This window comes from Rattus rattus, chromosome 13, assembly GCF_011064425.1.
Source record: "Rattus rattus isolate New Zealand chromosome 13, Rrattus_CSIRO_v1, whole genome shotgun sequence".
Classification (NCBI taxonomy): Eukaryota; Metazoa; Chordata; class Mammalia; order Rodentia; family Muridae; genus Rattus; species Rattus rattus.
This window is the reverse complement of record NC_046166.1, coordinates 12,624,537-12,645,378: the sequence shown is the minus strand read 5'-3', so window position 1 is coordinate 12,645,378 and position 20,842 is coordinate 12,624,537. Positions and strand designations below refer to the sequence as shown.

At 54.6% G+C, this 20,842-nt stretch overlaps 2 protein-coding genes across 3 annotated transcripts in view; one reads left to right on the top strand and one right to left on the bottom strand.

The window, feature by feature from the left end:
- Positions 1-5,689, top strand: part of Crtc1 (CREB regulated transcription coactivator 1) — a 55,846-nt gene extending 50,157 nt beyond the window's left edge. For both annotated transcript variants that reach the window (XM_032918473.1, XM_032918472.1), the window contains one exon: positions 1,504-5,689. In XM_032918473.1, the coding sequence (XP_032774364.1) occupies positions 1,504-1,715 (212 nt within the window). In that variant the 3' untranslated portion in view covers positions 1,716-5,689. The remainder of the gene's footprint in view (positions 1-1,503) is intronic.
- Positions 5,690-5,981: 292 nt separating this feature from the next.
- On the bottom strand, positions 5,982-14,059 carry Comp (cartilage oligomeric matrix protein). Its single transcript, XM_032918471.1, is given in 19 exon segments — positions 5,982-6,159; positions 6,234-6,373; positions 6,687-6,859; positions 7,742-7,938; positions 8,239-8,287; positions 8,395-8,573; positions 8,762-8,943; positions 9,028-9,080; positions 9,201-9,319; positions 10,718-10,877; positions 11,234-11,341; positions 11,426-11,530; positions 11,612-11,770; positions 11,847-11,865; positions 11,867-11,919; positions 12,089-12,226; positions 12,971-13,140; positions 13,503-13,554; positions 13,991-14,059. Coding segments are annotated over 19 exon segments (2,169 nt in total). The 5' UTR covers positions 14,057-14,059; the 3' UTR covers positions 5,982-6,112.
- Between the last annotated feature and the right edge of the window lie 6,783 nt (positions 14,060-20,842).

The window sequence follows — 20,842 nt, the reverse complement described above, 5'->3', positions numbered from 1 at the left end:
TAAGGCCTGGGGTGTCGGTGGTGGGGCATGAAAAGTTTCTTCACAAGTGCCCCTGCCAGACAAGGGGCTGGGGCTGAGGCTAGCCTCCTCCACAGAATGGGGGACGGAAGACCCAGACGGACCCTGCATCCCACTGCAAATGTGACAGGTCTAGTACCCCTCAGAGTCTCCGCATGTTGGACTCTGTCCACCCCAGTCCATCCTCTCACACTGTGGTGTTTATCCTCAGCCGTCTCAGCACACACGGGACTGTTGCCCCCCTGTGGCCTAGCTGTCTTTGCAGTGCGCTCTTCCCTGGCCTCACACTACAGCTGTGCTCCCTCTCCCTCACCAGTCTTTTTTTTTTTTTTTTTAAGATTTTTTTTTTTCTTTTTTTTTTTTTTTTTTTTTTTTTTTTTTTTTCCGGAGCTGGGGACCAACCCAGGGCCTTGCGCTTGCTAGGCAAGCGCTCTACCACTGAGCTAAATCCCCAACCCCTTTTAAGATTTATTTATTATATATAAGTACACTATAACTGTCTTCAGACACACCAGAAGAGGACATCAGATCTCATTACAGATGGCTATAAGCCACCATGTGGTTGCTGAGATTTGAACTCAGGACCTCTATAAGAGCAGTCTGTGCTCTTAAGCACTGAGCCATCTCTCCAGCCCAATCCAGCCCTCTTTTATGACCCTCTGTCCTCATCTTCAGCCAGGGAGACTCACCACACACCGGGGCCCTCTGTTTAGGACCAAGCTGGTCATACTTGAACCCAGTGGTCTCTCTGTCATGTGCTGGCAGAACCCAGAACCCGCATACCCAAGGGGCAGGCCCTTCCATCCCTACAGAGAACAGTGTGGCCAAACCTGACTCCATCTAGCACTCACCCCAAGTGCCCATAACCATCTGCCTTTATCTTATAAGCCTGAAAAAGGAATGCTTTCTGTATAGTCTAGATCTATTGGGGACAGTGTCACACCCACTCCTGTGGGCACTGTGGCACACCCAGGGTAGAGACCTCAGGGCCCCTGTGGTTTATAGGACGCCCTCTGTGCTTAGAATCCCATCTAAGCTAATGGTCCCAGCAGCCTTGTCAGAGTAGTCTCATTTCTAGGCCTGGGGACCTGCCAGGCACCTCCCTGACAGTAAAAGGAGCTGGATCCCCATGGAGACAGCCTATGACCCACCTGTGCACCTCAGACCCCAAGTCCAAGGGCGTATCAGGGCAGGTCAGGTCACACTGTCACCTGCTACCTACCATGTGGCTTTGCAGCTGTTTGGCCTCTGTCCTCGGGGCTGGGACCAACTCATGCTCTGCAGATCCATGGCCCTGCTTTGCCTGCCCAGTGTCAGTGTCTACCTCCCCATGGTGCAGAGAACACCCTAGGGGTGCCCTGCAGAACAATCCCTGGGGTGAACTGTCCCCTCCACCCCTACTTCTCACACTGATAGAAGGTAATGGCCTGGTGGCTTTTTCCCTGGAGCCAAGGCTGAGCCCTATTGTTTGTCCCCACCTGACAGTGACAGGAGAGTCACCCCCGAGCCTCTCTAAGGAACTGAGCAGCACACTGGCAGGGGTCAGTGATGTCAGCTTTGATTCGGACCACCAGTTTCCACTGGACGAGCTGAAAATTGATCCCCTGACCCTGGACGGACTTCATATGTTGAATGACCCCGACATGGTCCTCGCTGACCCAGCTACCGAGGACACCTTCCGAATGGACCGCCTGTGAGTGGCTTTGGTCAGCCTGCCACCCGCTGCTGGTCAGTCTCCAACGGCGCTGCCCCAAACTGGGGATGGCAGTGCCGCCCCCCTTTGCCAACGGCCAAGCTTGTGGTTCTGAGCTTGCAATGCTGCCCGGCGCCCCCTGCCAGCCGCCACCCCGGTTATTCACCTCCCATGATGCCTGGCGTGAGGCCGTTGTGTACTAGGCTGGCTCTCTGTCTGTCCGTCCATCCACCTGGGGCCAGGCTGATGGCCAAGGCTGTGAGCACCTGGCCCCATGGACTTTCCCCATGCTCACTCCCTCGTCCCTCACTGGGGATGTGAGAGCCCTCCCTCATCAGTGGTCCACTTCCAAGATACCCAAAGTGTCCCTCCCAGATGTGCTGTGCGAAGAGGGCTAGGGTGTGGGCACGGAGCGCCCCAGAGGCTGAGGTGCGCCGTCCATTCGACTGTTCTCAGCTGTCACTGCCTTCCTTCCCCCCACCGCCGTCCCCAGTCCTGGTCAGGTCATGCATGCCCACTGTGCCCAGGGCAAAGACAGCAGAGTGAAGGGGCAGACCTGGACCAGAATAAACACTGTTTGGATGGCTGCCTTTTATATTCCTGAGCGCTCTTAGAGCGCAACAATCGACCGGTGGCCAAATGCGGCATGGACAGAGCCCACTGAAGCAGCTGGTGCCCTCCTTGGCCACCCTTGCCCCCTGCTGGGCAACGGTCAGCATGGTGGTGCAGAGATAGAGGGTCACGGGCCACCTGCGCATTCTCCTCGCTCTTCCCTGTCCCGTGACCAGTCCCCACTGCTCTTTAAGATCTGGGGCTCGGGAAGCAGCGGCCCTGGTGGGTTCTGCTTTTCCTTCAGTTTCTGTTGGCGTTCGGTAGCTGACCCCCCAGACTTGCCTGGCAGCATGTGTTACCCCCAGTCTCTCCCTGACCTCTTTAAAGCTAACTGGAACAGCAGCCTGAAGCACTTGCAAGCTGGGGGCTCACCCAGACCTGGGCTTACCGGCCCTTAGTCTCAACTCCAAAGAGCTGGGTGGGCAAAGACTAGGCTGGATACAAGGTCCTGGTGGCTGGGCGTGTCTGTAAGAACCACAGGACAGATTTCTAGGAACGGCCTTGGCTTTCACTGGGTCCTCCGGAGATCCCTCTCCCTCTGAGTTTCCCTAAGGTGCCGGCCAGGCCTCAGCAGGTGGCTGGCGTCAGCTGGTGTCTCTGCACTAAGATTCCCTATGACAATTGGGGGCTGCGGATTTGGCTTGTCTTTTCTGGGCCACTTTTGGCTTGGAAGCTCAGATCCCCACCACCCCAAGTTATAGCTTGACATGTCGTTTGCCTCTGCCCCACAGGCCCAGGCCTTGGCTTGATCATTTCTCTATGATGTTGCCCATGCCCATGCTGGGGGTTGGGGAGCACAAGAGCTGTGTGTATCTTTCTCCAAGCAACTAGGTGGCTGCCTGCATGAGAAAGCTGCTGCCCTCTCATCACCGTCCCTTCCCCCCTGGACTTGGGGATACAGCATTGGTTTGTCCAGTTCACCTGTCCAGGTCTCAGGCCTTTCTATCACCATGGTGCGGGCTTGAAGGGAATCCTAGGGTTGTTATTGTTATGATTATGATTATTATTATTATTAAACATGCATGGTGGCACACCTGTTACCCCAGCACTGGAGAGCTGGAGGCAGGAGGATTAAAATATCAAGGCCAGCCTGAGCTACATGAGACCCTGCTTAAAAAAGCGAAAGAGAAAGTACACATGATGGGGTCTGATTCTCTTTGAATTGTAGAAGTCTGAACAAATGGCCTTAACAAGGCAGAGAGGCTGATGCAGTTCCCAGGCAAGGCTCTGCTTCCAGGTCACTGGCCTTCCAAGTTCTCAGTGAGCCCGGGCAGGACAGACATGGCCCCATGGCCCTCCTATGCTGGTGGCCCAGCTTTCAATGCCCTACAGCCGAGAGTGCATGGAACTTTGTTAATGTGACAGTTCATTGCCAAGTTCTGGGATGAGGTGATATGCCCCTGCCTCAGTACCCCAGGCAGCTGTGGGCATCTCACGACCCAGCCAGGGGCCAGCACTGGAGTGCACGCATGGTCCAGAGGGTTCACCCTGCCCTCCCCGGGGCCTGGCTGCCGTTGGGGACTCCTGGGAGGTGTCTGTTTTCTAGACGTAGGTTACCTGTCCGATAATACCCCTGTATTGCCAAGACATCCCAAGATGACAGCTCAAGGCCGTGGGGACCTCAGCTGGTGACACACATATACTGTGAGCCATTGAACTGCTGGGAGCAGCCACCCTTCAGCATGTGCATAGACCCTCTGCCCACATCTGTGCTCTCAGGACAGACTGACACCCGCCCTTGAGGTCAGGTGCATGAGCCAGGCCTGGCCTTTTCCCCCCTCAACCTTAGCCATGTGTCACCAGCTTCAGCCAAGCCTCTCGGCCATGTGGGTGTCTAACCCACTTCCCTGAATCAGAAATCAGACTGGGGCATCTTGATAACACTATGCCCAGCTGCCTCAGTTTACCTTAAACTTTTAAGGCCTCTGGGGCAGTAGTTATCTACCCAAAGCCCCACAAAACAGCAATGCAGCTGGACCCAGCCCCTTTCTGTGTCCTAAGAAATGGTTTGTCCCCTCCACCCAAGGCCCTGTCATGTCCCCTTTCTGCAACACTATCCAATGCTGTTCTGTGAAGTCCATTGGTACTTAGCCTAGCCTTTAGCTCTTTGGAAGACTCTTATACAGGGGAGCCCCCTAGCGGGACCCATATGCTACTACACAGCACCCAAGGATGGCTGACAGCTGTCACACTGGGCCTGGTGTCAAGAGTCAACAGTCCTGACACTCCAGTCAGGACAAGAGCAGGCAAAAGGCGTGGAGGAGGCAGGAGGCGGCAACCCCGCACCAGTGTTGGCCGCTGTTCTTCTCACAGTGGGCCTAGAGTTGGTCCACTGCCTTCTGAGTTTCCTGTTTTTGCAGAGATGATTCAGCACAGGCTGAGAGGGCTGCTGGGATCAGGGTCTTGATGGAGCTGTGTGCGCAGGCATGGGGTTGTATAGTTGTGCCCTGGGCCTGGCTGTTATCCCTCAAGAGCTGTCCAGCTGAGGACACTGTGGTGCAGTCTACCCCACGTGGTCTGACTCTAGTGTGATGGTAACCTGGTCCTTTTTAAACCCCTTTCACCTTGGCTCCCGGGGGTGGGGGGAGGGGTCCTCTTCCTTCAGGGATCTGGTGAGTGATTTGGAGACCCTGATCATTCCTGTCTTAGGCATGGCCCTCAGCGTGGCACAGCTGCCTGCCACCCACTGGTCATAGCCACATCTCCTTGTCAGGGCAGAAGATGGAGGGACTTGTATCCTCTCGAGCCTGGGTGCTGGGGTACTCCCAAGACCATGGGGTGCCCTGAACCTGTTTTCCTCTTTCTCAACCCTGCTGGGCTCAGGGGCCCAACCTCCTGGGCAGGGTGGGGGCAGCAGCAGGGCCCCATGATGGTACCAGCTACCCTTTCTGCACTCAGCCTTTCCTTGGGGCCAGGGATCCATCACACGGGGCAAAGTCTTGCCCCATCTCTTGGGGCTCTAGAATTTCAGGGTGACCCAGGCCTGGCCTAATCCAACCCAGCAGTTCTGATTACAGAGGGACATGAGAACAGGGCTGTGGCTTTAAATCCAGAGGCCAGGCTCTGTTTCTCAGGCCCCATCTCAGCCCTTAGTTGGAAACAGGTCGCCATGGGCTGGGAAGCCCCTTTGATATATGCAAATGGCTGGTCCCACATTCCCCTCCCCGTGCCCAGGCTGGCTCTGCCCCCAGCATGCGCACTCCGCTGCTGCGGATGTCTGTGGACCGTGCGCGTGGGCACCGCAGTTGGGGGTCAGGTTGCTCAGGGCACGCACGGCCGCCCGCCCCACCTTCTGGCGCAGACGCTTCTTTGTATTTTTGCGCCCTTTGTAATGAAATGTAATAAAAACCCAATGTTTTCGTCTGGGCCTCTTCCTCTTTTTGCAGTCTCCCTCCCAGTTACCTCATCCTCCTGTGGCTGAGCCCCACACAGGTCCAAGCCCCTTGAATACCTCCCACTGAGCCATTCAGTGATTGGGATTCCTCGAACTTGGAGGCACCCATCTGATCATACCTTAGAATATTCCAGAGGGGTCACCTTCTGTAGTGAATTGCATGCCCCTGACTATATCAGTGACTAGGGCACTGTGTACAGACCCTATGCCTTCCTGGAGGCCCCTCCACACAGTGCCCCTTCAACAGTGACCAAAGTCAGCCAGTCCCCCACATACATTATTTATTTGCCTTTCCTCCCCAGGCCAGACATCCCTTCAGAAGGATGTCAGACCCCCAGACACCTGTAGCCAATGCTACCGCAGTCCATCAGTCAGCGGGGCCCCTCTTAGGGTCCCTAGGCCCTCCGCAGCCGGTGACGCTCATAGTCCTCAGGGATTGTATCTGCAGATTGAAAGGCAGCAGGTGAGAGAGGTTTCTGGAGCCTTTTAGATCCAGCCCTCTGGCCTCTAGCTCACCATTGCAACGGTAGCGCAGGTTAGCCCAGATGATATTCTCTTGGGAAAAGCAGAAGACACCCAGGCGGCCACCACGCATGGCTGTGTCCAGCACCACGTTGCTGTCAGCTACTAGCTCAGGACCCTCATAGAACCGCACCCTGTGAGGTACAAGCAATGAGGTGGGGTTCCCATGTTTGCCACTTGCTTTATCTCTGGTTCATACTCAAGAGATAAGGACGATCGGTCCCCAGCTCCGAAAAAAAGAAAAGGAAAAAAAAAAAGATAAGGACTAGTGTCGAGGCCCCTGCCTCAGTTTCCCTCTGTAAGAATGTGTTTCATGGGCCCTGTACATAGGAGGTACCAGGGTCCTGGCATCTGTCCATAGATAGATCCATGGTGTACTGTAAGTGGAACCCGTTTCTCCTAAAGCAGTAGCAAAACATGGGCCCCCAGCAGCAGGGTAGTCCCCACCTGATGTAGCCGACTTGAGGCCGGTGCTGCAGGAACCAGCGGTAGGATGTCTTATCCTTCCAGCCCACATTTCGAGGATCCTTCCACAGCAGCCGCACCTGAGATGCTGTGTCCCCCGTGTGCCACAACGCATTTCGGAGCTGTTCCCCGGGACCTGTAGAGGACTTGACAGCCTGCCACGGGCCAGGGGAGGAAAGGAATCAGAGCCCAGTCTAGTAGAACAGGTGGGAGTTCTAGGGGATGGGGTTTAGGGAAGGCCTGGCTCTTGGCTGGGCCACTGTGGGTGCCAGGAGTGTGTGTGTGTGTGTGTGTGCTGGAAATACAGGCACACTTTAGGGGATCTACAGGGCCTGGCTCCTTATAGGATGCGGTAGCCTGCTGGGATAACAAAACTGGGGACCTGCTGTGAGGTGTGTGCAGGAGGACATCGGGTGTCCAGGGAAATCTAGGGCTCCATGACAGGCTTGGGAGCCCAAAGGGACATGTGGTGACCCCAAGGGGTATTTTTTTTATACAGGGCCTATCTTCATTTTTTTCTAAGTATGCATGTTTTTGCATGTACGTGGGTGCATGCACATGTAAGTGAAGGGCAGAAGTTGTTGGGAGTCATCCTTAATAGATTTTCTATCTTGTTCCATGAGGCCTGGGGCTTCCCAGTGTGGCTAGTCTCACTAGCCAGCTTGCTCTGGGGATCATTCCTGTCCCCGCCTTTCAAGGCTGTGAATTACAGGTGGGTCACCATCCAGACCCAGCATTTATGTGGGTTCTGGGGGCCCAAACTCCAGTTTCCTTGCTTGTGCCCCTAGCACTGTAACAAGGAGGCATCTTCCCGACCCTCTGGATAAAGTATTTGTGGGCCTGTGGGAGGATTCAAGCCTATGGCAGTGGTGGTGGGTGCAGGTGGGGGCCAGGCAGGAGTGAGGAAGATGAGGAGTGATGACAATTTTGAGGGTTGTGGGACAATGTTGGAGGGCTATGAAGGCTTTGGGGGTGAAGGCTGAAGAGTATAGTGTGTGTAGGCACAGGGACCAGAAAGGCACCAGCCCAGCCAGCACCTTGAGCTGAATCCCTGGTTCAGCCACCGCCCGGAAAGGATTGGCCTGCCAGTACGTCTGCTCCATCTGTTTCCACATGACCACATAGAAACTTGAGCTGTCTTGATAGCCGAAGATGAAGCCAGCGTAGTCATCATCGGTGGCGGTGTTTACATGGAACGTTCCCTCAAAATCTACACCGTTGAATGCCGTGTAACCTGTAGCAGGGGAGAGAGGAAGGGGGCCTCCAGAAGCCTGCTCGCTCTAGACACCTCAGAGTCAGGCCCTGCCCCTCCAAACAAGACCTGCTCCCCCAAACAAGGCCACACCCCAGCATAACATTGGCCACATCCTCAAGCACTTCCGATCTCTACCTCTCAGGGGTCACGCCTCCCACGACCACGCCCCAAAGGACCCACCCAACCCTTCCGGTCTGCACAGAGCTGACCGGTCTGCTCTGTAGCCCAGCCCTCCGTGGTCACGCCCCATAGCCCCGCCCTCGTCCCGCCCCGCCTCACCCACAGCCAGGCCAGGGTCACTGTTCATGGTCTGAACGATCTCCATTCCCTGGTGAGGTCGGAAGAACAAAGGCCTCAGGCTAGCGCCGAGTGGTGAAGGTCTTGCTGAGGCGGCGCCCGGGCTCCCCTAGACCACCACCCCAGTCCTAGCCGCACCTGATTGAGCACCACCCAGTTGGGGTCGATCTGCGCATCACCCTCGGGGTCCAGCACAACTGTTTGGAAGGCCCTGAAGTCGGTGAGAGTGACCTCGGCGTTCTCGGGGCACACATCGATCTTGTCTATAACCTTGTCAGCATCGAAGTCACCCTGACAAGCGTCACCCACGCCATCCCCTGAAAGAAGGTAGGACACTGTGGGCTCAGCTCTGGCTCCTCCCAATAGCTTATGCTAGCTGCTGGCCACGCCCACACCAGGCACCTCTGCCTCCTCACACCAGCTGCTGGCCACACCCACACCTGCTACTGACCAAGAGGCCACCTACCAGGTAATAACCACGCTTACACCACCCTTACACCCTTACGGTCATTGTCCTCTTGGCCCGGGTTGGGCACCAAGCGGCAATTGTCCCGGCTGTCAGGGACTCCGTCATTGTCGTCGTCGTCATCACAGGCATCACCCTTGCCATCATGGTCTGAGTCCTGCTGGGCGCTGTTGGGCACTGTGGGGCAGTTGTCCCGGGAGTCTTGGTGTCCATCCCCATCCCTTGAGTGTGGAGAAGGGACAATGAGACTCGGAAAAGAGGTTATCATGGGACATTCCACTGCTACCTTCCCAAAGGCTTCTTACTGGTCTTGGTCACTGTCACAGGCATCACCCACAAAGTCGTGGTCCACGTCCCTCTGGAATGGGGTCAAGGATCACAGTCAGGGCTAGGAAATCAGATCCTTCCCACCCTCAGGATGCCCTCGGCAGGATCCATCGTGCCCCACAAACTAAAGTTCACATAGAAAGTGGCCCACCTGGTCCGGGTTGTCTTTCTGGGGACAATTGTCACAGGCATCCCCAACACCATCACCATCGCTGTCACTCTGGTCAAAGTTGGGCACCCGGGGACAGTTGTCAGCTACATTTCGGATTCCTGAGACAAATCAGAGAACTAAGGCAGGATTCTGAGAATAGGGCCAGGCTAGGATGGTACCATCCCCACACAGATCAGGGCTGGGACAGAACTCTACGGGCATAAACAGATGGCCAAGGGGGCTGAGTTTGATCTCTGGGGCCTATGTGGTGAGAGAGAACCCACTCTTGCAATGCAGACTGCCCTCTGACCTCCACATGTGTGTCATGGCATTCATACACACAAGGCGCATGTACACAGAATAGATAAATTAAAACATAAAAACGTTGCTGGGCATGTTGGCACTCTGGAGGCAGGCACTGTGCTGAGTTCTAGGACAGACCGAGCTACATAGTGAGACCCTGTCTTTTTTTTTTTTTTTTTTTTTTTTTGGTTCTTTTTTTCGGGCTGGGGACGAAACCAGGGCCTTCCCAGGCAAGCGCTCTACCACTAGCTAAATCCCCAACCCCTGAGACCCTGTCTTAGAAAAAAATAAATCAAATAAAACAAGATTTAAAAAATTAAAGTGGGGGGGCTGGAGAGATGGCTTAGAGGTTAAGAGCGCTGACTGCTCTTCCAGAGTTCAAATCCCAGCAACCACATGATGGCTCATAACCATCTGTAACGGGATCTGATGCCCTCTTCTGGTGTGTCTGAAGACAGCTACAGCAGATAGATAGATAGATAGATAGATAGATAGATAGATAGATAGATAGATAGATAGATATTAAAGTAAATCTTAAAAAAAAATTAAAGTGGGGCTGGAGAGATGGCTCCGTGGTTAAGAGCACTGACTGCTCTTCCAGAGGTCCTGAGTTCAAATCCCAGCAACCACATGGTGGCTCACAAGCATCTGTAATGAATCTGATGTCCTCTTCTGGTGCGTCTGAAGACAGAGACAGTGTACTTATATATAATAAATAAATAAATCTTTAAAAAAAATTAAAGTAGGCACAGTGGCACACGCCTTTAATCCCAGCACTCAAGAGGCAGAGACAGTCAGATCTCTGAGTTTGAAGCCAGCTTGGTCTGTACAGTGAGTTCCAGGTTAGTTGGGACTACGTAGAGAGAGACCCTGTCTCAAAACAGTAACAACAATGTAAAATAAAAAAGGGTGGCCAAGGAGGACATGGTTGTACACACTTGTCATCCCAGTACTCAGCAGGTGAAGACAGGAAGATCAGGAGTCCCGGCCATCCCCTGCTACGCACCTTGTTGAAGCCCACCAGGGATGTTAAACTGGACAACCCTGCCACTCAGGCCTCAGCTCTCTTCTCTACCAGAACTGGCTTCCTGTTTCCCTCTGCTTAACTCTAGCCACATCAGGGCTCTCTAGGCCAAGTTACCACTCAGTTCCAAGCTTTGCAGGTACCTCCACTGAGGGATGGGTCCCACCCTGCACTCCCCAGTCATGCTCACGGTCGCCATCTATGTCATCGTCGCAGGCATCGCCCTGGCCATCCCGGTCTGTATCTTTCTGGTCATCATTCTTCTGGGACCGGCAGTTGTCGCAGGCATCTCCCCACTTGTCTTTATCCGAGTTGCGCTGGTCTGGGTTTCGAACCAGCGGGCAATTGTCCTAGAAGGCAGGACGAGTAGAAAGCAAGGTCAGCATGGGACAGAGATCATGTCCCAGTTGCCTGGCAAGGGAGTAGGAAAAGCCATAGTTAAGTCTTCCCGGGAGCCTACGCGGTGTAAAGAGAGAACCGACTCCTGCAAGTAGCCTTTTAGACCTCCACACGCAGTGTCCCACTCGCGAGCACACACTCGCGCGCGCACATACACATAAGTAAATGTAATAAAATTTAAAGACCACTTCCCAGACCAGCCCATCTCCGAGAAGGTTTGGTCCCTCCGCCGGAAGCTGGATAACTAGCGAAAGCCTAGAGGTCACGCTGCCACCAAGCCCCGCCCACGGACCCTACACAGCCTTACTTGCTCATTAGGGACTCCATCCCCGTCCGCATCCGGGTCACAAGCATCTCCAATGCCGTCCCGGTCCACATCCTCCTGCCCTGAATTGGGCACCGTCACGCAGTTGTCCTGGGGAGCGGGAACACGGGGGTGAGGCGCGCGTCTACCTGGCTCACCAAACCCTCCCGGTCACGCCCTCCCGGCCACGGCCACCTTGCGGCACTGGCGCTCTGAGCAGCGAAGCTTCTCGTCCGGGAAACCGTCCAGGTCGGTGTCGCGTCCGCACAGGAGCCCGTTGCCGGCCCAGCCGACCGCACACTGCATAGGGGAGTCGGTGGAAATGTCCAGGCACGCCGGAGCCCCGGGACCCTCTTCCACGCCCTATGCTCCTGCACTCACCACGCAGGACCTTGAGCCGTCGCGCTCCAAAATACAGTCTGCTTTCTCATGGCACGGGCTGGGTGACCCGTCGGGGCAGAAGTGTTGCCCACGCCGCTGGCAGCCTGACGTCTGGTCGCCCACGAAACCGGGCTGGCAGGGACCGCACTGGAAGGAGCCCTGTGCGCAGGCGCGAGCCGTCAGCGGGTCACCCACTCACGCCTTGATGGGGTCAACCTCACCGTCCCTTCCTTACCCGGGTGTTGACGCACACGGGTTGGGAACCAATTGTGCTGCCCGGTCTCACACTCATTAATATCTGTGCAAACCTGGGGGACGGAGACCACAGGCAGGCAAAACACGTTTCACACGGGTCACGCCTCTTTGTAACCTGCGCCCGCCCCCCCCTTCAAGAACTTTCTCACTAGAACGAGTTTTCTGGACAAAATGCCTTTCATTCCCTCCTGCCGTAAATGTAGGGTCCCCTGCTTCCCTTACTTGTTTGTTGGTCTTGGCGAAGGTCAGCCCCACACCCTCGTGGGTGGGCCCGCTGAACCCAGGGGGACAGGCTTCGCAGTGAAAGCCAGGGCTGGTATTGATGCACCGCACGCGCGGGAAACAGGGGTGAGCGTTGCACTGTGAGAAAGGAGCACACAGGATTAGGAGCCCAAAGCTGGACAGAGAGAACCCGGACCTTGGGGCTTCCTGGACGTGGCAAAGGGTTTGTTTTGTTGGAGACAGGCTCTCACTGCATAGCTCTCCCTGCTCTGAAACACACCATGTATACTAGGCTGGCCTCGAACTCAAAGGGATTGGCAAGCCTCTGCATTTCAGGGCGCTTAAGAGCCATCAGCCAGCTCTTGAAGTACGGTGCCACACGGGATAAAGAACCCGAGGGTCGCTGACGACTTTGCCTTCATGGGCATGGAGTTGTGACCTCTTAGGGATGAGAAAATGAACTTGGGGGGCGGGCATCCCCAGCCGAGGGAGGAAGTGGCCGCCTGGACCTGCAAGCACGGCAGCGATCACCCCGTCGAGGGCGACTCTCCAAAGCAGACACGTGGTCCGGGCGAGCGAGCCCCAGTGGTGAGGGGAAGGGCTGGAGAGAGCCACCCCCGGCGACCAAGGGGTCGTTGGAGTGGGCGTCGATATGGGCAAAAGGCGTGGTCAGAGCGTGCGTCTGATATAGTGATGGAGTTGAGCTGGGTGGGGCCCCCCTGCTAGACGTGAGGTCTTCTGGGTTGGAGACCCGGGCTGCGAGGGGCTGCTCCAGGAGAATACCCTCAGTGGATGAGGGGGACGTCGTCTGGATGGAGGGAATTTGTGGTGGGGTCGGCCCGGGTAGGAACAGGACGGCGGGGGTGTGGGGAGCCCGCGCACCTCATTAACGTCGGTGCAGTGCGAGCCGTTGCCGGTGTAGCCCGGAGGGCAGGGGCCGCAGCGCGCGCCGGTAGCTGTCTCCGTGCAGACTACGCCGGGGAAGCAGGAGCCGGGTGCGCAGAGCGGCACTGGCCGCACGCTCAGACCGGGGGTGCGTGCGGGCTGCATTCCTGCAGAGCCACAGAAGTTAGGGCACGCCCAGGATAGGAGCCATCCTGGGCCCCGCCCGGAGGAGGTGCCTGTCCGGCCCCGCCCACAAGATGGGCTTCTCCCGCCCAGGGTGGGGCCGTTCGGGACCACGCCCCCAAGGGGGCTCGAATTAGCCCACGCTGGGACTGGGCATGTTCGCGCGTGCGCCCTGCGGCTGTGCGAGCCTCCAGCCTTGTAGCTGATCTCCGCGCATCTCCCCGCGTCCAGTCCGCTGGGTCGCCGTCCACTTTCGCCCCCGCCAGCCTCCTTTCCCAGCCCTTTTCCTCCTTTCCACTCTGTGCCCCCACCCTTCCTCCGCCCCTTGGGTCCGGGCTGTGCTCACCGCAAGCGTCACATTCCATCACCGTATTCTTCAGGAAGGTGATCTCCTTGACCTGCCCGGCAAGAAGTCAGCGGGACCCTTTCCCAAGCCCCTCTTCTCGGTCCCCCTCCTCTTCCCACGACCCCCTTCCTCGGAAGCCCGGTGCCCATAACCACCTCCTTTAAATCTGCCTTTGCACAAGCGCGTTCCGGAGCCCCTGTCTCCCTGGTCTCTGACCAGGTTCATCCAGTCCCCCATCCTGTCCCTAGCGGTTTCCATTCGCTCTGTCTCGCGCCCTGTCCTAGGCTCTCTTGTTTCCCGCTCAGCTCTTGCGCTGTTTCCCTCTGTCCTTTTCTGTCCCTTCTGTTCCCTTCTCGTCACCGCGCTGTTCCCCTGCACCTGTTCTGACCCGGCGCTCTCTCCCTCTGTTCTCTACTGTCCTCAGTCCCCTCTGTGTGCCCTGTCCCTGTTCTGTCTCTACGCTGCTGTCTCCCTCTCTGTTTCCTTACCTGCTGTCGCAAGAGCTCTCTCACGTCTTGCAGCGCCGCATTAGTCTCCTGGAGTTCTCGAAGCATCTGTGGGGCCAGGTCTCCACCTGCATCCACAGGGGCCAGTGATGGGCGACCCAACCACTCCATCACCCCTCCCGCCTTCTCTAGGGCCATCCAAGCTCCACCCGCCGATTCATTTTTCAGGAACCCCGGACATTCCTGGAGAGCGGACCCCAAGCTCCAAGGAGCAGGAATCATGAGCCTTGAGGGAACTGAGAGGCCTTCTGTCCACCCATGCCCCTCACTAAGCGGCTTTACCCAGTGGGATCTGGCCCTGGCCCGTAGCCCGCAAGGCAGCCAGGGCGAGCACTAGAACGCAGGCAGTGGGGCTCATGTCGACGGAGCTGCAGCTGCTGTCTGAGCCCTCAAGCCCGCGGCCTATTTATCCCCGCGCTGGGTCCGGGACAGCCCCCGCGGCCCTGCCCAGAGCCCGCCGCAAGGTAAACAGGCCAGGCTCTGCATTCAGGGCCGCGCCCTACGGCCCTGCGGGATGACCCGCGGCTGATCAGTACATGGTGGGGTCTGAGGAGAGAAAGAGTCATGAGCCTTGGAGAGTCAAGTGGGGTTCTCCAACACTCTGGTTCACCACTGAGTGCCTGCTGTATGCAATCCAATCTCCGTCCGCCCCCTCAGATAACATTGGGGAAACAAAGTCACAAGTAATCAAAAGGTCTCCCACTCTGGCTCCCACACCCCCTTCTGCAAAAGGGGTCTATGGGTGTGGCTCAGTCCGGGTCAGCAGGAGGTTGTGAGGGATGAGGGTGTTAAGCCTTGAATTCCTCCGCACCCCCCACCCCCACCTCCAAACAAACAATCCTCAGTAAATGATGTCTGTGCCTCAATTTCCCCTTTTGCACAGTTGAGTAAACAGTAGCGGTGCTGGGGATGGGTGGAGGAGAGAACCTCAGCTTCCCTGGGTTCTCTTCTCACTGGGCTGCGCTGAACTTGGCTCCTCAGCCACTGGGGAGACAGCCTGTCATAAAAAGAACTGAAAAATTTCCTTTCCCCAGCCAGCCCCACTCTGAGCTGTAAAACACCTCAGCCTCCAGGAGTTTTAACCCTCTCCACCTGGCCTTTCAGGACTCACAGCTTACAGTCTGTAGAGAGAGAAGCTGGGGCTCGGGGGAGGGGGACTGGCCCACTTGGGGCCACTGCAACCCAGGAAGATCTCTTGTTCCAAGAAGAAATCCTGGAGGGCTGCCTGGAGGAGACAGACAGTACAGGAAACAAAGAGAATAAAGGCCTTAGATCAGTCATGGGAAGCAGTGAGGTGGCTCCAGTTGGGGGCGGGGTGTGCATGTCGGAGGGTGTGTGGGTAGATGTCTGGTACACCCATGTTTTACACAGACAAACGTGCCTGTTGTGGGTCACATCCCCTGCTAGGTAGCTAGCTGCTGGGGGACAGACACTGGAAGGAAGCAGTTACCAGGCTCTGTCAAAGGCAGCCGAGGTGGGTGTGGAAATGGCTACACTAGGACCCAGAGGCAGCAGGGCTATAGTGGAAACTGCTCAGTTGTCCTCAGTAGGAAAGAGGCTGGGCTGCAGGATAGACCTCAGGTGTGCTGTCAAGATCTTGGGGCTAGCAGAAAACAGTGCCAACGTCTTAAGGCCCAAGGTGTCGTTGGACTCATGGGAGGGTGGGGATGGGAGCAAAGGAGGGAAAACAGTCCTGCAGAGGAAGGTGGCTGTGTTCAGAGAGGCCAGGTCCCCATGGCATCCGCCCTGCTGGCTGAGCTACCTCCTGTTTTCTTTGGCTCCCAGCACACCTAGAGTTCTTCTTGCTGACCAGCACTGGAATCCTTCAGAAAACCACCACTGCTGGGCAGACCTGTGGCCTCCCGAGTGCCTCCTGCAGCTGAGGCAGGAGCACACAGCAGCCTAACGGGTGTCTGCCACAAGTTAGGCACGGGGCTGGGCCTCAGGGCCACGTGGCTTGAGCCCTTCAGGGAGATGTGGGAAAGGGAGTCAGGATTGAAGGAAGGGCAAGAGGCAGTGCTGAGGACAGAAGGGAGGGGAGTCGGCCTGAGCTCACCCCTGTCTGCTGGCTCCCAAGGGGCAGGGACCCTCTCCCAGGCAGCTTGTAAGTGTCCTGGCTTCCCTCTGAAGGTATCTTCCAGGGCCTCTTGCCTGCCTGCCTGCCCGTGCCTCTCCTCTGTCCTTTCACAGCAGACATCCGCTTCTCCAAGCCTCCAGTGCTGTCCGCGCATGTCTTCCTGTGTCTTCCTGTGACATAATATTGAATGTTCATCTGTATATCAGAGCATTCTCAGCCTGTCAGGATCACTAGTGAGCTGGCTCCCAAATCAGCCTGGCTCTGTAACTTGGAATTTACACACGGACTGTTCTAAATGGGTCCTTGCTTCAAGTCTTTTGTAAGTTTGGTTGGTTTTCTATTCTTGTGAGGGTCTTCTGTAGCCCAGGCTAGCCTCAAACTTACTCTGTGTCCAAGGATGATCTTGAACTTCTGGTCCTTCTGCTTCCGTTTCCTAAGTGCTAGGATAGACTGCAGGTTCCACCCAGCCAGAGGTGGGTTCTATCCGTATTTTCCTCTAAGGAGGGATGTCCTAGCTTAATGACCCACACCCAGATCTGGGGAGCTAGATACCCACACACACACACATACACAACACCCCCTATACATGCAAACAATCCCATATTAGACCCACAAACACACAACTCCCCCTCACCCACAAACACACAGCCCCCATATTCACACAACACCCTACACACATACACATCCTCAGCCCCCCACACCCACACATGACCCCACCCATACACACCCGCACACATCCCTTCCCACATGAATCCAGACTTAGCTCTGGCCCTGGGCAGGCAATAGCTGTGATATTCTGGAACTCATGAGTCTGGGCCAGTCTTTCTTCCCGACATCCAGGCTGAGTGGTTCCAGGAGCCTGGCCAGGCGGGGCCTGCTGGTGGAGCCCAGGGGCCCTTTCTGATTGACGCCTGCTGGGCCAGGAGACGTGTGGCGCCCAGGCTGCCTGCCACCGCCCAAAGGAGAAATATGTCGGGCATGGCCTGCCCAGCCACAGGCTTGGTCTGGGGAATCCATCAAGCCAACAAGGGGGAGGGTCACTTAGCAATGCCCACATCCCAGGCCAGACTTACTCTCCATAAATAAGGACCAAATCCAGGGGTCAGGGAGCAGGTGTCTAAGGTCTGTGATTACGTAGGCCGTCAGCAGGCGCCACCTTCCTCAGCATAGACCTTTTCATGCCGAACTTTCCCCAGATGAAAGATAACAGTAACTATAACGGTTACATTGTTACTGAGCAATTGCCATACTGTGTATGTGAAGGTCAGAGGACAAGTGCTGGGAGGAGAAGTTAGGTCATCAGCAAGTGCCTTCACCTTCTGAGCAGTCTTCCAGTGGAGAGCAAGGAGATGCAAACAGCTAGTATTCAGAGAGTTGTATTTTACTCTGCTGAGGATCACGTCTAAGTTCCTAACTACAATCCTAAGCCTGGCTCCCCACGCAGCTCACCCGTGTGACGATGTGTCTTAGCTGATTGTCAGGTCCAGCGTCCAACACAAGTCTCTAATTTGAGGGCCAGGATCCTGGAGGAGACTCTCCAGCCACGGGGCAGACCAAGGTGGTTTCTCTCCAGATGTGGAGAGCGGAACGTTGTTCTCGGTCTCTGCTTATTCGCCGCTGTGCAGTGGGCATCATGGGGTTCTAGGACCACCATGTCTGCTTTTTTCCAGTGTGCGGTGTCACTGGGTTCAGGTTATCAGGAGCAGCCTTGGGGTTAGTGGGATCTGACTAATATCTCTACATGTCTAGAAGGCATTTTCTTTTTTTTTTTTTTTTTCTTTTTTTTTTTTCGGAGCTGGGGACTGAACCCAGGGCCTTGCGCTCGCTAGGCAAGTGCTCTACTGCTGAGCTAAATCCCCAACCCCTAAAAAGGCATTTTTTTTTTTTTTTTTTTTTTTTTGGCTCTTTTTTTTTTTCCGGAGCTGGGGATCGAACCCAGGGCCTTGTGCTCGCCAGGGCAAGCGCTCTACCACTGAGCTAAATCCCCAACCCCTAGAAGGCATTTTCTATTATGCTCATAGACCAGTCCTGACCTGGGTTTTGATTTTTTGAGACAGATTCTCTCTATGTAACCTTGGCTGTCCTGGAACTCACTGTGTAGAGTGTAACTTTAATTATTTTTCAAAACCTATTTTTTAATGATGGTTCTTAAATGCTTTAACTTCCTCTGTAGCCCACCACCTGACAGAGGTAGTGAAAAGGAAAGGATATGGGGAAAATGGCCCCGTTTAGAAAGGTTCTTTGGAGCAACTCCCGTCTGTGTTGTCTGGAAATCACAGGCAGTGGCAGCTCTATCCATTCAAAAACACTTCGTGGGGGCTGGAGAGATGGCTCAGTGGTTAAGGGCACTGACTGCTCTTCTAGAGGTCCTGAGTTCAAATCCCAACAACCACGTGGTGGCTCACAACCATCTGCAATGGGATCCGATGCCCTCTTCTGGTGTGTCTGAAGACAGCTACAGTGTACTTATAAATAAATAAAACTTCAAAAAAACAAAACAAAACAAAACAAAAAACCAAAAAACACTTCATGGATAGACCAGCAGTCCATTTCGGTAGAGTTGGGTTAGCAAACATGAATCAGCAGTGGTGACATGACCTAGCAGAGACAGCCAGGCCTCAGCCTCAGCACAAGTCAGCAGGAGGGACCCGGAGGAACACGAAGAGAAGTTCTCGGCTGTCTCTCTCAGCGAAGTGAAGATCAGCAAAGACTCGAGACCCACAAGCGTTGCACAGCTAGCTGTACCAGCAAGCCAAGCTCTGTCTCTGTCACTCTGTGTAGTCCTTTCTATACCCTCCAAACAGCACGTGTCCTCCATGTGCCGTGCCTCACCTCAGCATGTGCATCTGTCTCAGCGGACATCACACTGCCAATCAGCCCGAGTCCAAGGAAGCGGCGAGAAACTGCAGCACACCACCGGAAGTATTTTGGTGAATTTCTCTCTGTGGTGTTCTGACAAATGCAGCTCACCTACGCAGTGTAAGGCGGACCAATACATGTGTGTTGTTAGCAAAGAATCCCTCATCACGTCCTTTCATGGGCTTGCTTCAGAGAACATACTCCGTCCTGTGTCTGCTTCAGTGAAAGGTTCCTTCATGAGTTTGCCTTAGCCTTTCACACCTGTGTCCACTTTAATGAAACATTTTTTCACGTTTCCCTCAGCAACACCACATCCAAAACAACTGACTCTCCAAGGAACCCTTACATTTTCACTTCATAGCTCCCTTTCTGTTTAAGAATTGTCCTTTTCGGAGTTGGGGATTTAGCTCAGTGGTAGAGTGCTTGCCTAGCAAGCGCAAGACCCTGGGTTCAGTCCCCAGCTCCAAAAACAAGAAAAGGAAAAAAAAAAAGAATTGTCCTTTTCTCCAACGTTAACAATCTATACAGAATAGAAATAATTGTAAGAACCATCACATTTTCAGTAAATGGCTTACGTACAATATAGTCAAACATTGTCTAGCAAAACAACCTTAAATTTCTATCAATATACAATGGACAGAAAATCCTAAATACCTATCAATATGTGATAATTAAAGAAAAAACTTGGGGCTGGAGAGATGGCTCAGTGGTTAAGAGCACTGACTGCTCTTCCAGAGGTCCTGAGTTCAAATCCCACAACCACATGGTGACTCACAACCATCTGTAATGAGCTCTGATGTCCTTTTCTGGTGTGTCTGAAGACAGCTACAGTGTACTCACATATAATAAATAAATAAATAAATCTTTAAAAAAAGAAGAAAAAAACCTTAAACTTTTATTACTATACAATAGTTAAACAAAAAACCTTAAATATCTATTATATAGAATAATTAAACAAAAAACTTACATTTCTATCAATATAGAATACAATATTTAAAGAAAACCCTTATATTTAAACAGAAAATATAAATTTTTATCAATAAACAATAATTAAGCCAAACACCTTAAACCCCAGATGATAACAACCATAACACATCAGAGTCCAAAGCTACCCACCCCAATTTAGGGAATTGGAACGATGGTATTCTTATATATATATGTATTTGTTTCCTGATGAATTGGGGTGAAGAACTCCTGTTTCGGGCCCAAAGGGAAAAAAGCTTAGTCTGAAAGAAGCTAGCTGTAGCATTCATTGCCCAGTCTCTGTGCTCCCCAGTCTGTCTCTGTGTTCCCCAGTCTCTGTGCTCTCCAGACTCTGGGCTCCCCAGTCTCTGTGTTCCCCAGTCTCTGTGCTCTCCAGTCTCTGTGGTCCCCTGCTCTGGGTTCCCCTGTCTCTGTGGTCTCCAGTCTCTGTGTTCCCCAGTCTCTGTGGCCCCCAGTCTCTGTGCTTCCCAGTCTCTGGGCTCCCCAGTCTCTGTGTTCCCCAGTCTCTGTGCTCTCCAGTCTCTGTGGTGCCCAGTCTCTGTGTTCCCCTGTCTCTGTGGTCTCCAGTCTCTGTGTTCCCCAGTCTCTGTGCTCTCCAGTCTCTGTGGTGCCCAGTCTCTGGGCTCCCCAGTCTCTGTGGTCTCCAGTCTCTGTGTTCCCCAGTCTCTGTGGCCCCCAGTCTCTGTGCTTCCCAGTCTCTGGGCTCCCCAGTCTCTGTGTTCCCCCAGGCTCTGTGCTCTCCAGTCTCTGTGGTGCCCAGTCTCTGTGTTCCCCTGTCTCTGTGGTCTCCAGTCTCTGTGTTCCCCAGTCTCTGTGGCCCCCAGTCTCTGTGCTTCCCAGTCTCTGGGCTCCCCAGTCTCTGTCTCCCCTGTCTCTGTGTCTCCAGTCTCTGTGTTCCCCTGTCTCTGTGCTCT